The sequence below is a fragment of the Seriola lalandi genome, unplaced genomic scaffold (genome assembly GCF_002814215.2).
Source record: "Seriola lalandi dorsalis isolate HSWRI2012SDOR001 ecotype SW California unplaced genomic scaffold, Sedor1 jcf7180002054680, whole genome shotgun sequence".
NCBI classification, from domain to species: domain Eukaryota; kingdom Metazoa; phylum Chordata; class Actinopteri; order Carangiformes; family Carangidae; genus Seriola; species Seriola lalandi.
In genome coordinates, this window is record NW_019525233.1 from 361,691 (window position 1) to 375,906 (window position 14,216).

The 14,216-nt window shown below is 41.2% G+C and overlaps 2 protein-coding genes across 2 annotated transcripts in view; one reads left to right on the plus strand and one right to left on the minus strand.

The window, feature by feature from the left end:
• LOC111666765 (synaptic vesicle glycoprotein 2C-like) overlaps window positions 1–6,638 on the plus strand; it is a 37,611-nt gene extending 30,973 nt beyond the window's left edge. Inside the window, exons 11-13 of the mRNA XM_023422224.2 lie at window positions 1,569–1,772; window positions 1,856–2,015; window positions 3,001–6,638. Coding sequence (XP_023277992.1) covers window positions 1,569–1,772; window positions 1,856–2,015; window positions 3,001–3,184 — 548 coding nt within the window. The 3' untranslated portion in view covers window positions 3,185–6,638. The remainder of the gene's footprint in view (window positions 1–1,568; window positions 1,773–1,855; window positions 2,016–3,000) is intronic.
• A 2,811-nt stretch (window positions 6,639–9,449) lies between these two features.
• LOC111666790 (proteinase-activated receptor 3) lies at window positions 9,450–12,211 on the minus strand. The gene is made up of 2 exons (XM_023422263.2): window positions 11,640–12,211; window positions 9,450–11,013 (listed from the first exon to the last, which is right to left on the minus strand). The coding sequence occupies exons 1-2, from the start codon at window positions 11,704–11,706 to the stop codon at window positions 9,965–9,967; spliced, it is 1,116 nt and encodes a 371-aa protein (XP_023278031.1). The 5' UTR covers window positions 11,707–12,211; the 3' UTR covers window positions 9,450–9,964.
• Between the last annotated feature and the right edge of the window lie 2,005 nt (window positions 12,212–14,216).

Genomic DNA, 14,216 nt, shown 5'->3' on the forward strand with positions numbered 1-14,216 from the left:
CCTCAGAAAATCCTATTATGTACTGTAGGTGCCTCACACATAAGTCTCAATCAGCTGCTGTGTCTCTCTCAGACAGTTCATTTTAGCTCTGATGTCCAAGAGAAGAAAGAATGGGTTTGAACATTTATGGCTTTGCTTTTTGTGTCACTAAATTACTGCTTAACCTCTCTGGCCCTGCACAGATTGGCTCTCTGAAGTCATGTGACTGTAGCTAGCTGAGGAACTGAAACAGGCTCGCTGCAGAGCGTTTGTTTTTTTTGTATTTGATGTTTTAGATTCAAGACAGTAAGGAATTTAAACTTCCTGCTTCTTCCCCTGTTCACTCGCTGAATAATTCATCGCAGCTTGTTTTGTTTTGTAAAGACATCTGAAACCGAGGCTTCTGTATCTGACGCATCTGTGCTGAATCCCGGCGATGATATAAAAGTGCAGTCCGATCACTTTGTGGCTGAACCCCAAACACGAGCGGGAGGAAGAGGAAAAAGCAGGAGAGGCATTTTAACTGTTCTGAGAGAACCGGAGCTGAATCAGATCTTGTGGGAGCGCCGGGTGGAAAAACTAGTTCCCTCCAGCGCTGAACATGGAAACAGTAAGGGCACGTCAGGTTGCTGGTAATGCCCCATGGGAAATGCAGTTTCTTTGCCCCCAGCAATGTGTCTCTGGAGAGCGGAGCATAAAGAGAAACGAGGGGGAGAGAGAATGAGAGGGGGGAGGGAGCAGAGGTGAGAGCAGGAAATGTTTTCACACTGCTGCAGCTGCTGAAGTTTATTAATACATCTTTTCTATTTAAGGAAAGAGCCCACAGACATTTAACCTGCACAGAATATTAGTGTGATACAGTCACATACAGTAAAGATGCAAGATCCCATTGAACCCGCAACAGTTTGACACTTATGAATAAAATTCTGCTTCGCTTTATTATTTATTTTGACTTCATTACATGTCGAAAAAAAAGTTTGTTTTTAGACTAAATTGACTTTTCATCAAACCTGATTGGGCTCAAAATTTTGTAGTTTTTTCTAAATGTAATTCAGTAAGAAAAAGAAAAGGAGCAGAAACCAAGGGAGGTGCATGTGTTTTGCACACTGACAGCCAAGATAATAAAACTGTCAATTAAAAATTATATTAAAAACATCCTCAAAGCAACTTAAGGCGGCTCCTTAAGGTGGCTGAATTAATTCACTCACTACATCAGCTTCATTAAACGTCCAGACACCAACTAGTGTTTCTAAGACGGAGTAATATTACTAGTAACTACTTATAAAATACAACTTCAATTAGGAATATTCACCATGTGAGTATAAAATAAACTATTTATTATAGAAATTTCTTTCTGCTGCTGCAGGAATGTGTGCATCTTTTTATTATTAGAAGCACGACACGACAGCAGCCAAGTCTAAAACCATCAATAAAACAAATAAACACTTCCAGATCAAAATCACCTGCAGTCAGAAGAATTTGTCACAACAAAATCTTACTGTGGAAGTTTTCCAGCTGATAAAAGCGTCGTCTTCGAGCATTAATTCAACACAGTGCGAAAACTGAACTCTTGTCTCTCACGTTTACAGATGTCGATGACACCAAGCTCACGAATTCAAGGGTGATCAACAGCTCCTTCCACCACAACAAGACAGGCTGTCAGATGACCTTTGAAGATGATTACAGCGCCTACTGGGTCTACTTCGTCAACTTCCTGGGAACGCTGGCCGTGCTGCCTGGAAACATCGTCTCTGCTCTCCTCATGGACAAAATAGGGCGTCTTAGCATGTTGGGTATGACATCACACTGTCCCCGCTCTCCTTTTCTCCTGCAAAATGAGGCTTGTCGTGTTGATGTGTCGCGTTGTGTCCTGCAGGAGGCTCCATGGTGCTGTCAGGCATCAGCTGCTTCTTCCTCTGGTTCGGCACCAGCGAGTCCATGATGATCTTCATGCTGTGTCTCTACAACGGCCTCAGCATCTCCGCCTGGAACTCCCTGGATGTGGTCACCACTGAGCTGTACCCGACAGACAGGAGGTGAGTGCCGCACACGCAACTGTAAAGGTTGCATAAGTTTGTAAGTGTGGGAAAGTTTTTGCTATCGCTACATAGCCGACGTTAGCATTAACAGCTGTTTAATTAACTGACTATAAGAAATCTGTCTCCAGCTTGTTTTGCTTCTATCGCTACTTTTCTTCTACTGAAGTTAGCATGCTAACCAGCTAGCTGCGGTCTGGCCTGGTCTCAGAATACTGAGTCACTGTGGCGTCCGGCGTCTGCCCTCAGTTCAGCATGAGAAGACGAAGAAGTAGAGCTGATCAGAGGCTGTATGCTAAAGAAAGGTGACAAAGGTCACTTGGTTAAATTTTGTTGACTACTGATGCCGTGAACTTGCTCTTTGTTCTTTGTTTGAAGGAAACAACTGCTTCAAAACACATCTGGTAATGTGACTCATAAAATCTCCTTCAGGGTCGTTCACGTCTCTCATTTCACCCTCCTGACAGACTGTTCTCACCTGTTTACAATCTAATCTTAGTCATTATTAGAAGAAGTATTAAAATCTCAAAATATAATGACTCAAAATCTCTGATTTGTTTCAACAGTGGTGTTAATTTTCCTCTCTGTAAAAGTCACACATCTCTTGAGCTCAATTTTAGCTTCGAGCTACGAATCCAAACTTATTTGAAAAAGTTGCATGGAATAGATGCGTATACAGTGAAGTAAGATTCTGCCACTACAGTGAATATGAGTTGCTCGCCTTATATTTAATTCTGGATGATCATTAGAAACATGACGAAGCCACCATCTTTCTTTTCCAGTTGGGAGATTTGAATTTGGATCGGCCATTAAAAGTTCTTCAGACACTCTTAAAATAAAATCTATATTCTTCCATGAGAAACTTTTTCAGAATAAAATACAGTGCAGTTGCTACTTCAAGTTTTCCAGAGATGGAATGACACAAACATAAAGCACATATCTGACCCTCTCCTCTACATCTTCGTCCTTGTCTCCTTGTTTTCAGGGGCACAGGATTTGGCTTCTGTAACGCCATGTGTAAGCTGGCAGCCGTGCTGGGCAACCTGATCTTTGGCTCGCTGGTTGGCATCACCAAGGCTATCCCCATCCTGCTGGCATCGTCCGTGCTGGTTGGCGGCGGCCTGGTGGGGCTCCGACTGCCAGACACTCGTGCCAATGTCCTCATGTAAACCTCAACACAGAGCAGTTATGTTGTTTACCAGGTATTTACTCAGTTTTACTGAATAATTCGTTCGCGGGCGACAGTACGGTTTATTTGAATATCACTAACACGTCGCGTAGCTGTGATCATTCTTGTGTTTATTATTTGACAAATAATGTCAGCATGTCCACAAACTCAAATACAGGACACTGATTGTTATTCTGTTGTTTCTGAGTAAAATACCTGGTAAATTAGGAGAATGAAATGCAGTTTAACTTTGCAGAGAGCTGCGGATATAAAGAGTTTGAAGACAACAATCAAAGGTTTAAAAAAATCTGTAAATCTGTTTACCACAGCCCCCGGGTGTTCTTGTTACTCTCAGGACACAAGCTAGAGTTATTAGTGGTTAAAAAAACTCTGTATATCAGCAGCTCATTATCTTCCATGGGCGGTTTCACACATGCAACCCACAAACGCATGTGTCAAAGCTGCAAAAGGCTTGGACTTCCAACAACATCCCCCTTTTCAAAACCCTGCTCAGCCTCTCTCAGACGTGTGTGGGGGGGGGGTAATGTGGCTGATTAAAACCATGACATGTTTTTTTTAACACTTTTTCTGTGCAAATTAAACAAACAACATATTACACGTTGGCTTTGCAGGTGCTGGTAAGTGGATTTGGTTCTCTTTGGACAGAGCCAGGCTAGCTGTTTCCCTCTGCTTTCAGTCTTTATGCTAAGCTAAGCTAACCGGCTGCTGGCTCTAACTTCATGAGAGCGGTATCAGCAGCGCTCAGCAAGAAAGTGAATAACTGTATATAATTCAACAAGAAGCACGAGTCATTTTGTAGCAGCTGAGTATTTGTGATTTTTTTTTTTTTTTTCTTTGTTATTTATTGCTTCACCAGTTTCTGAACCTGCGATCAATATCCCACTGATGTTTGATGATGTTCAAGCCTTTTGCCGCACTTTGCAAGAATGACAAGGCCATAGAGAAAAAAAAAACAGAAAAGAAAAAAGATCAATAACGATAAAGTAGTTTAGTCAAAAACCGGCAACTTCAGCAGCTACATTTCTAAAGTGAAAAGAAGTTTACATTTTCTGCTTTTTACAGTAAGAGACTTTTGAGATTGGAAACCTTTTGTCTGAATGCTTCCTCTCTCCCTCTCTCGTGTCTGTGTTGTGTTCGTCTCGTGGCGCCGAGCTCACCATGAAGGGCTTTGCTCTCAGTCGTAATCTGATCTGTCAAGAAGAATTTATACTGTAGGAAACCTCTGCTGTTATAAGAAAAAAAATCTGCTCTTCTCCTTGTGTTTTTCTTTTTTTCCTCCCCCTCCCTCCTCTCTATCTGTCTCACTGTCATGGTGTCTCTCGACCCGTCTTGTCCTCCTGTCCTCTCTGTTTATCTCTTCCTGCCTTGCTGCTGCTCCCTCCAAAACTCAAAGGCCTTTCTCAAATGTCGTGCCTCTCTCTCCATTGAGCTCGTCTCTCCTTCCAAACCTCGCTGGAAGCTTTGCTGCTCTGCCCTGCTTTTTTTGGTCTCTTCATCTCTTGATACTGCTGTGTGTGTGTGTGTGTGTGTGTGTGTGTGTGTGTGTGTGTGTGTGTGTGTGTGTGTGTGTGTGTGTGTGTGTGTGTGTGTCTGTCTGTGTCTGAGTGTGTGTGTGTCCAGGAATACGTGTCTTAAACACAGTCAGCATCTCATGTGTAGAAAGCCGAAGTTTTTCTTCTTTCAATGTTCTTTTCTATACCAGGAAACTGGGATCTTTGGAGGATCTGAACCACATGACGAAGCGAAATTAAAAGCCATGCGTAAAGGGTCAGTTCACCCAAATTTCATAAAGACATATTTACCAGTCATGCAGGTAGTTTTGGAGTTTTGGCGCTGAGTTTTTGGCCTTTTAAAACAATGGAATAAGTGAATAAAAATTAGTTTCTACAGCTCTAAACTTAATGCTAAATGCTAACATCACTATGCTAGCGTGCTCACAATGACCATGCTAACATGCTGATGTTTAGCAGGTCTAATGTTTACCGTATTCATAATCTTTCTTTTTTGTGTTACCATGGTAACGTACGCTAATCACAACCATAGACTGTAAATAAAGACGGACGGAGCTTCTGTGACGTCACCCGCAGGTTTCTGAAGAGCGGTTTTGGAGCTGCTGCGCCATCGGCATCTTGGCAGTGCCTGACTCCGCCTTCTACCTCCTGGCTAATCCAAAAAAGGGAGGAGGGGCCGTGTGAGGAGCCAAGACTTCGGTGCATGCTGGTTTGTGGCAAGCATATGCTCACCCACCTGTCACTCAAAGCGGCCACACCCTCAATTATGTTTTTATTACATTACATTTTTCAGTGCTGTGAGCGCCAAACACAAAACTTCATTCATCTCCATTGTACTGAGACACAGGCAGAGACCTTACAGAGGGACTTTTGGGCAAATTTAACTAAAACTATCTGCATGGCTAGATAATTACTAAATAAGAAAAATGTGTTTTTTTTATTTGGGTGAACAGACCCTTTAAAACCTCTTATGAATGGTACTTGCTGCTACAATGTCAATGCATCGATGTTAAAATGCATTAGGTAATTTGTAAAGTAAAATCCTGTGACATGTTTTCTCTCTCTGGGTTTGTTCAGTCGTACAACAAAAAGTCAATTAACACAAAAGTGCAGTACTGTTTCACTCATTTTCTTTTCCCAATGATAATTAGCGTCAACATACGTGGCGTTCTGTTGCTTCTATCGTATTTCTTCTTCTCTGGAAAAACAAATGAGTTCTCCTACATTTAGCGATTTCCTTTGAAGGCTTCATTTTTCTGACTGAAATGCAACTCTTTGAAGATATTACTCGGGTTTCCTGATGAATATGTCCGATGCTTTGTCTGTCAGCTTGTCTGTACCGCCCCCTTCCTCCCAACGCCACCACCACCTGTGCTGAACAAACTCACTGTTTCAAAAAAAAAGAAATCCTGCATGTTTGTTACTGAAGTTCCTCTGTTGTGTGTGTGCTTTTTTTTTTGTTTGTTTGTTTGTTTCGGTGTCTTCGCCGCTCCTCTGCGGGAGGAAGCAGACGTGCGAGTCCCCCGGGTCAAAGGTGAATGTATCATTCTCGTGTGTTGTCAGATTTGTCGTGGACAGGTGTTCATTATACCGAGTTGACTTCTAGGTCATTGTGAAAGGGCATGCCAGTGGTTGAGATGACTGTCTGTTCTACAAGGTGTTGTGTAGCAGGGGTGGTCAAATCTGCTTTTATGGGAGGTTTCCTGTTTGATTTAATCTTTATCGTAAAGTCACTGAACCAGCAACATTGTGACTCTCAGATTTGAAAACCTCTGCTATCGAACGATATGTGGAGGTGTGTGTAAAAGCAATTACCTGTCCTTGATATGATTTATTTTGATAAGAAAAGGCTCAAGTGAATGCAGTGTTAAGGTGGATTCCTCTGGTGTCTACATATTGAATAAAGAATTTCATTTGAAAAGCTGTCAGGCTTTTGTTCAGTGTGTTCAGTGTAACCAGATGTGGCTGCAACAACTTACACCAGCAGATGGCGCCATTTATACAGCTTTCACCCGATCAGGTTGTCTGTTATGGAGCCTTATTATAACATCTTGATAAATTTATGATGGCTTCCTGGTGGGTGTTGGTGTTTGTTTGAAGCTGTGTGGGAGGAAAAGTCATTAAGATTCAATCGTGTGATATCAGCGCTGGTCACAATCCTTGTTAAACCACAGGGGGACGTGGGGGAATTAGATGTTCATTCAGAGGGGCCGAATGAAAACAAAACAATAGATCAGTTACAGGATAATGGTGAATAATGTTCACTCGCATAAGATAACTTAGCCACTACAAGTTACTAGCCGTATTATACCAAGTACGGCAGCAGTATTAAAACCCCTCAGTGTATTAATGATAATAATAACGATAATAATAATAAACTTTATTTGTATAGCACCTTTCATACAAGAAATGTAGCACAGAGTGCATCACCTGAAAAAACATAAAATGAACTTACAAACATTGATGTAAAATGAAAAACATCAAAAGAACAACGGCGATTTATTGTTTATGAATTCGGATGTTAATTTTTAAGAGGAAAACTTGTTTCTTCCTTCAAAAGCTACGTATTCTGAAACTAATCTTTTGTTTTAGCAGTAAAGTTGGTCAGAAACAATCATCTGAAGAAAGTAAAAAGTAGGACAATATGTAATTTTACCAACAAAATAAAGAAATTAAGATTCGTATTATCGCTTCATCGTCATGTGATACAGCAAACTACATAACATCCAATGAGTAAACTTTTATATAGATTTATATTCAATTAAAAAATGAACCTGTCATAGAAACATGACTGGCATGCATTGCTTATGTATTTTCCTATGCATACAAAATATATACAGTACCACAAGAGCTTAAACCTAGAAGGTCTAAAGGAACTTGAGTTATAAAGAGAATAACAAGAACGACAAAACTACTGTGGGCTTTATTTTTCACAGGATCGCCCACAGATCAGCAGGTGACGTGTCGGTGTGGACAGCGTGCTGTGAGCAGCCAAGTGACTAATAAACCAGCACAATAGATAATCTATATTGTCATCAGATCACACCAAGAGAACCAACATTGGAGGTAGGTAGGTACATGCAGGAGCTATATGCAAGTTCTGCTATTGCTACATGGCTAACATTAGCAACAGCTGTTTACTTACCAGTCTAGAAGAAACATGAGTTCAGCATCAAACTTCATTCCTTTACTCACTGAGAGCTGTATCCAGAGGTGGAAAGCAACCCATTTGTTTTGCTCCTATTTCTATCACTTCTTTTCTCATCCTGAAGTTAGCATGCTAACCAGCTAGCCCCAGTCCGGGCGGCTCGCCTTGTCACTTTCCGATACCGACTCACTGTAGCATCTAGGCTGCCCTGAAGAAGCAGCGCTGCTCAGGGGATGTATTACAACCTCTTGTCTTGTAAAAGCAAGAATGGCTGAAGCTCAGGGCAAGACTGGTAAGTAAACAGCTGTTGATGCTAATGTTAGCTATGTAGCAATAGCAAAACTTACAAATAGCTCCTTTTAAATCTTTGCAAGTACAACTCAGCCAGACCGGCTCCAGTCTGGTGGCATTAATTACCCAAAACCTACAAAGGGTCTCTGAGATACTTGGAGCCTCTGTTGTCATAAATATTAAGTAGTATGGAGTTAGACAGCTCAAGCATTCAAAGCAACCGCCCTGAACTGTTGGAATCTACTGTTGGCCAACATGTGCTTTTGGTTTCAGACCAAACCCAATCTTGACACAACTAGTTCTGAGAAAAGTGTTTTTCCCAGGCCCCAACCCATGAAAAGATTGAGTAATCACAGCACCTCAGGGTAACAGATTCTTTTCTCAGTTAACTAAGAGTCTGCAGACACATTCTCAGCTCTGTGAGGCTGTGCTGAATGCTAAACGTTTTGACTTGATGATGCCGTCAGGTGAGAAGTGAGGGGATCACCAAAGTTATCACAATTCATCCTGAGGGGAACATGAATGTCTGTGCAAAACTTAATGACAATCCATCCAGTAGCTGTTGAGACATTTCACTCAAAACTACAAATGTCGACCCTCATGGTGGTGCAAGAGAAAATGTCAGGGCATCGCTAAAGTCAGTAGGGTTCCTCATCTAGGGACCATGAATGTCGGAGCGAAAGTTCATGAGAATTCATCTAATACTATAATACAATACTCAGAAATGGACCCGACCTACTTTGCGTCAACAGTCGAGGTCGGTGGTGGTGGTTTAATGGTGTGGGGACTTTTTTTCTTGACACACATTGGGCCCTTAATACCAGTCAATCATGGTCTGACTCCCACAGCCTCTCTGAGTGTTGTTGCTGACTGTGGGCAGAATTACAAAGTAAAGCTTACCACATCTCGTGGAATTAATGGCATGATGAGCTGAGGCTGTGTGAGAGCAGAGGGAGGAACTACCGGATTCCTTTGTTGCATGTACCTAATATAGTACAGTAATACAGTGAGTGGGGGTGGGGATGTTATGTCAGCCACAGACCTGTCACATGCTGTGCAGGAAATGCTAACTATGAGGAAGGCGTAATTGGGGGGGGCGGGTAATTATCTTCCTGAGTTGTTCAAACCGTAAGATAAACAAAGATTAGATCTACAGCTATTCTATATAGTGAAGCTCTACGTTGTAGAAAATGTACATATAGCTTGGCAGTAGGAACAGGGATTCAAATGAATTTGGCTTCAGCGATATCTAAAACAATATAAAACATCTTAATAAATAATACAAAGATACAAAATCAAGTTTACATTTTAATGACAGACATCATGGCTCCATACATGATTACAGGAATAAACAAACACATCTGCTATGCTGCTCATTTTCTGACTGTTTCACATGGCTTTTGGCCAGCTATAGATTTCAAGCATAAACACCCCTGGTAAGTAAACTGCTGCTAATGCTAATGTTGGCTATGCAGCAATAGCAAAACTTCAAATAGCTCCTTTAAACCATGAACTCTCATGTCTGTTACTTTAAAATTAATACATCATATCTTTCATATATACACGTATTTATAATTCTCGCTTCTATCTCTGTCACAGACAGACTCACACATGAAAAAACTATATTTTCTGTATTAAAAACAATAATTCTATTTACAGGAAAAACATTGCTTGTTTACTACAGTATAAATACAACACAGATCCTTTTTCTTTCTCTTTGGATTCCAGCCACAGAGAACATCTGCCTTCCTCATCAGCTACAAAATATAAATCAAAGCCAGGTCTTGGTAACATGTACAGCGGGTCTCTCTTAGACGGATAAGCTGAGGGATATGCCCTTAAAGCCCCTCAGGTATTTCCTGGAGCCTGCAGACTTGGACATGAGGAGAAAGAGGAAAGGGTCCAGGCAGGAGTGGAGGCAGCACAAACACACCGCCACCTTAAAGTACATGTACAAACTCTCTGTTCCGTCCACGAACAGCTGCACGTAATGGAGGAAGTGTAGGATCCCGGCGGGGAGAAAACACACCAGGAAGATCACGAACACCAGCGAGCTCGCCTTGATGTACATCGCCCAGTCGAGGTGGGATTGGTTGAGCTCGCAGATGATTCGGGCGTAGCACACAACAGTGACCACCAGCGGCACCAGGAGGCCGAAGAGGGTCAGGATCAGGTTGTAGTAGAGCAGGAACATATGGGAGTCATGGTCCAGAGGCAGTACGTCATGGCAGGTGATGCGCTCCTGCCCCTGGAGCCTATAGCTCTGCTGGATGAGGAGCTCGGGGACGATGGCGGCTCCGAACACCAACCACAGGGCCAGAGTCACCCAGGCGGTGCACATCCTCTTGGGGAGCGTTTTGTACATGAACGGGTGCACTACAGCCAGGTAGCGCTTGATGCTGATGCAGGCCAGCGTCTGGGCCGAGCAGTAGAGGTTGCCATAGAAACAGGCCGTGACCACTCGACAGGCAGCCTCTCCGAGAACCCAGTGGTTTCCATGGAGATGGTAGTGAGCCTTGAAGAAGAGGGAGAAGAGGAGGAAGAGGTCGGAGACAGCCAGGCTGCAGTACAGGATGGCAGAGGACACTTTCCTAATTTTAGAGGCCAGCGAGCACAAGATGGCAAGGTTGGCCGGGACCCCGACAGTAACCACCAAAATATAAATAATGGGGATGACCCGGGTGCTGAGAGGGCCGTCGAGGTACTCTGCTGTGCCGTTGCTTAGTAACCGCAGTTCTGGACGGTAATGAGATGAATTGGGAGCTTGAGTCCCATTCGAGGAGAATGTCGGATAGACTGGATCCCCTTTAAATACTCTGGGCACAGGAAAGACATCCGCAGGTCTTTTCCTGTTATTATCTGCAATGAAAACACAAAAGTTCATGATAGTTATGATATTCATTGTATTTAAACACATTTCATCAAAACAAAATTCAACTGTCATCATCAATAAACAATATCCTGAAAATCGAGACATCAGACGAAGATTAGGGCACAAACTAACAGATTAAACTGAGATGAATCCTTCAGTTAATGTCAGAATAAGTGAAATAACACGCCCCGAAGAACAAGGAAACACCTTCAAAAGACGTGTTTTGTCTGAGCAAGAATCCAAAACCCAAAGATTTAATTTAATACTGAATTCAAAAAAGGGAAATAATTAATAACTTGTCAAAACAGTTTTTTCTGCTAATTTTAATGGTTTGTTTAATCAATGAATTGAATTGTTTCGGCTCTAATCCTGATAAAGAACCATTTTGAATCATAATGATATTACACAAGCCATGATGTGAAAGTTGGTGTTACAGTGAGTGAGTGTGAAACTACTCTACAAGTCATAGCTCGCCTTTAAGGTAAGTGATGAAGACATCAGTGAACAAATCAACCCAAACACAGAAGATCTGATATGATACATAGATGATATGAAAATATTATTAAAGAAATATAATCACATCTCAAACTAAACTTTAATGAGCATCTCTTACCTTCCTCCTGAAGTGCGCCACTTACACCGAGAACCAAAAGGAGAAAAAAGAGATTTAGTTTCCCCATCTTTTCTGTCGGTTGAACGGCTCTGAGCTCGGCTCCTCTCCGGTGTTTCTCAGCTCCACATCTCAGCGCTGCTCAGCGTCACCTCCGTCTGCAGCCGCTCTGTGGGAGTATTTCAGTCACAAACACCTCCCCCCTCATGCAGCCGGGTGAGTGTGGAAAAAACAGACAACTGATATCTTCAGCAGGGTGAACAGAAATGTGGGTTTCCTTTGGTTCTTGTTTTAACATGCACCAGGGAAGTAAACGCCCCCACACTTGGGTCTCTGTTTTTATGAGATACAAAGGTGACAGCGCTGAACCACGTTCTTTTTGTTCATGTATGTCTGCCATAAACTATTCACACTATACCTTTTTTTTTTTCTACTTTTCTTCTTAAATTCCTCCTTTCAGCAGACTGAAATATTCGCCCCCTGAAATGTCCATATTCTCATGATTCAGCCTCACACACAGTATTTACTACAAGGCCCATCAGGAATCTGTGTCCCAGCTCTGTGATCCCCAGAGGGACGTGGGACGAGGTAATAAACGGAAAGGGGCCACTGGGTGAGCGAGGAAATGTCTGTGTCAAGTGATAAGCTTGTCTCAACACAAGCAGTTTCTTTTCTCTTCACTTCCTCTATCTATTTTAATATTCTAAGTAATTTTTTTTTTTTACATGGAGATATTTTACCAGATGGTTGTCCTATTTTAACCCTTTTACCTTTTAGAAAGTTCGTAGAAAAGTTAAGACGTACGCACTAAGTGACATAAAAGCTAAATGTTGTCTTCAGGACACTATTTCAATATTTGTACTTGCCTCTTCCTGCCTCTGGATATTTCTATTATTTATTTATTTATCTAACATCCAGCTGATCACAGATGTGACCTGCGTCTTGTTTTCGTCTTAGTCAAGAAACCACCATCTGTGCTGACCTCCGATTCACATAGATGAAGATCCAGATGTGCGCTATCTATTTCCTGCCTGTGACGTCACAGATCGCAGCATCTATTTCGAGGTCACAGACAACAAATAAACATGTTGTTTTCAGGCAGCAGAAAGTCTGACACCTTATCTTTACTGTAAGATACAGAAAAGGTCAAAGAGAGTTAACACAAATTCATTGTTACCAATATAATTTTTCCAATACATATTTAGAATATTTACTAGACTGATTCATGAACAGGCACAAAAACAAACATGAAACCAATTCACTGTGAAATACACAGAAATGACTATGTAAGGTCTTTTACATAGGAAGCACGATGCACATCCTTCCCCTCTGCTCAACCCTCACAAAGACCTCAACGTCTGCAGATAACATCAGTTTCCTGTAGTCGTCATATCCCAGAATTCCCCTTTCTGTTTCTTATGTCTCTAAAACAGAAACCTGAAAAAAAAACAGGTTAATTAGAAACTATTAAAACTATAAATGTGCTTTTTACTGGTTTGTGAAAAGCACTTTATGTTGAAACTGGGAAAGTAATAGAAAATGTTAGAAAGAAAACCAGCTTTTCCCACCAGAGGGCGATATTCATCTTTATTATAGGATTGTTTTTCACTTATTGTACATTTCATGAATGTAGATTCATGCATTTAATGTGGGTCATTGCTGGTACACTGTAAACAACAGTCCATCAGTGACAGAATATTATTGTGTATAACTGTTAAAATGCCATAAAAACTAAGTTCATTTGTGAGCTTAGATTTATAAAGTCAATATATTGGAAAAATACTCACTAAATGTTTTTATGTTCGTATGACAAGTAATCACTTTCCTGCTCAATCAAATGAAAAGTTTGTGACATTTTTGGTATAATACCAAATATATAGCATATATTAAGATCAATGGATATAATTTGTCCACTCTGTAGAAATTTTCCCATTTGTTTGAACTTGAGGAGCAGTCATTTTCCTGTACGGCGAAATGAAAGATAAAGGATGAGAAAGTGGAAGGAAGAGTGACCATAAGTAGCAGAAACAGCTCGTCATCACTGGGCTGTGTCACTGTGGTTTTGTGCTTCTTTGAAGTTTGAGTGCAAACTGTGTCTTTGGACAGGACTGACAGGAAGTGTGAGCTGTGGGAAAAACAACAAAAAACTCAGGATAATAAATAAAAACATTTCTTCTCCCTCTCTGACAAAGGTTTCCACTGAAATCAGCTTTATTTGGTTTTTACCTTCAGACTTCAACAGTTCTGGTTTAATAAAATAGTTTAATGATTCATGTCATGACAGGAAATGAATCATAAAGCAGAACGAATGACATGACTTTTACAGTGACTTCACAAAAAAAAGAATGGTTTAAAAATGAGAATTCGTCAATGTGATCTTATCTACAACGGAAAAATGTCATTATTGTCATTGTACCTGGTTTGTCCGACGAAATGCACCTTAAAAATACGAAGCATAAATATAAATACAAGAATAAGTTAAAAAAACGGAATAAGAACGATTTTTTTTATAACTATAAGCCAAAAAAACAACTCCCCCACAAAAACCATGTAAAAAAAGTAGGAGGATGTTGCACGGGG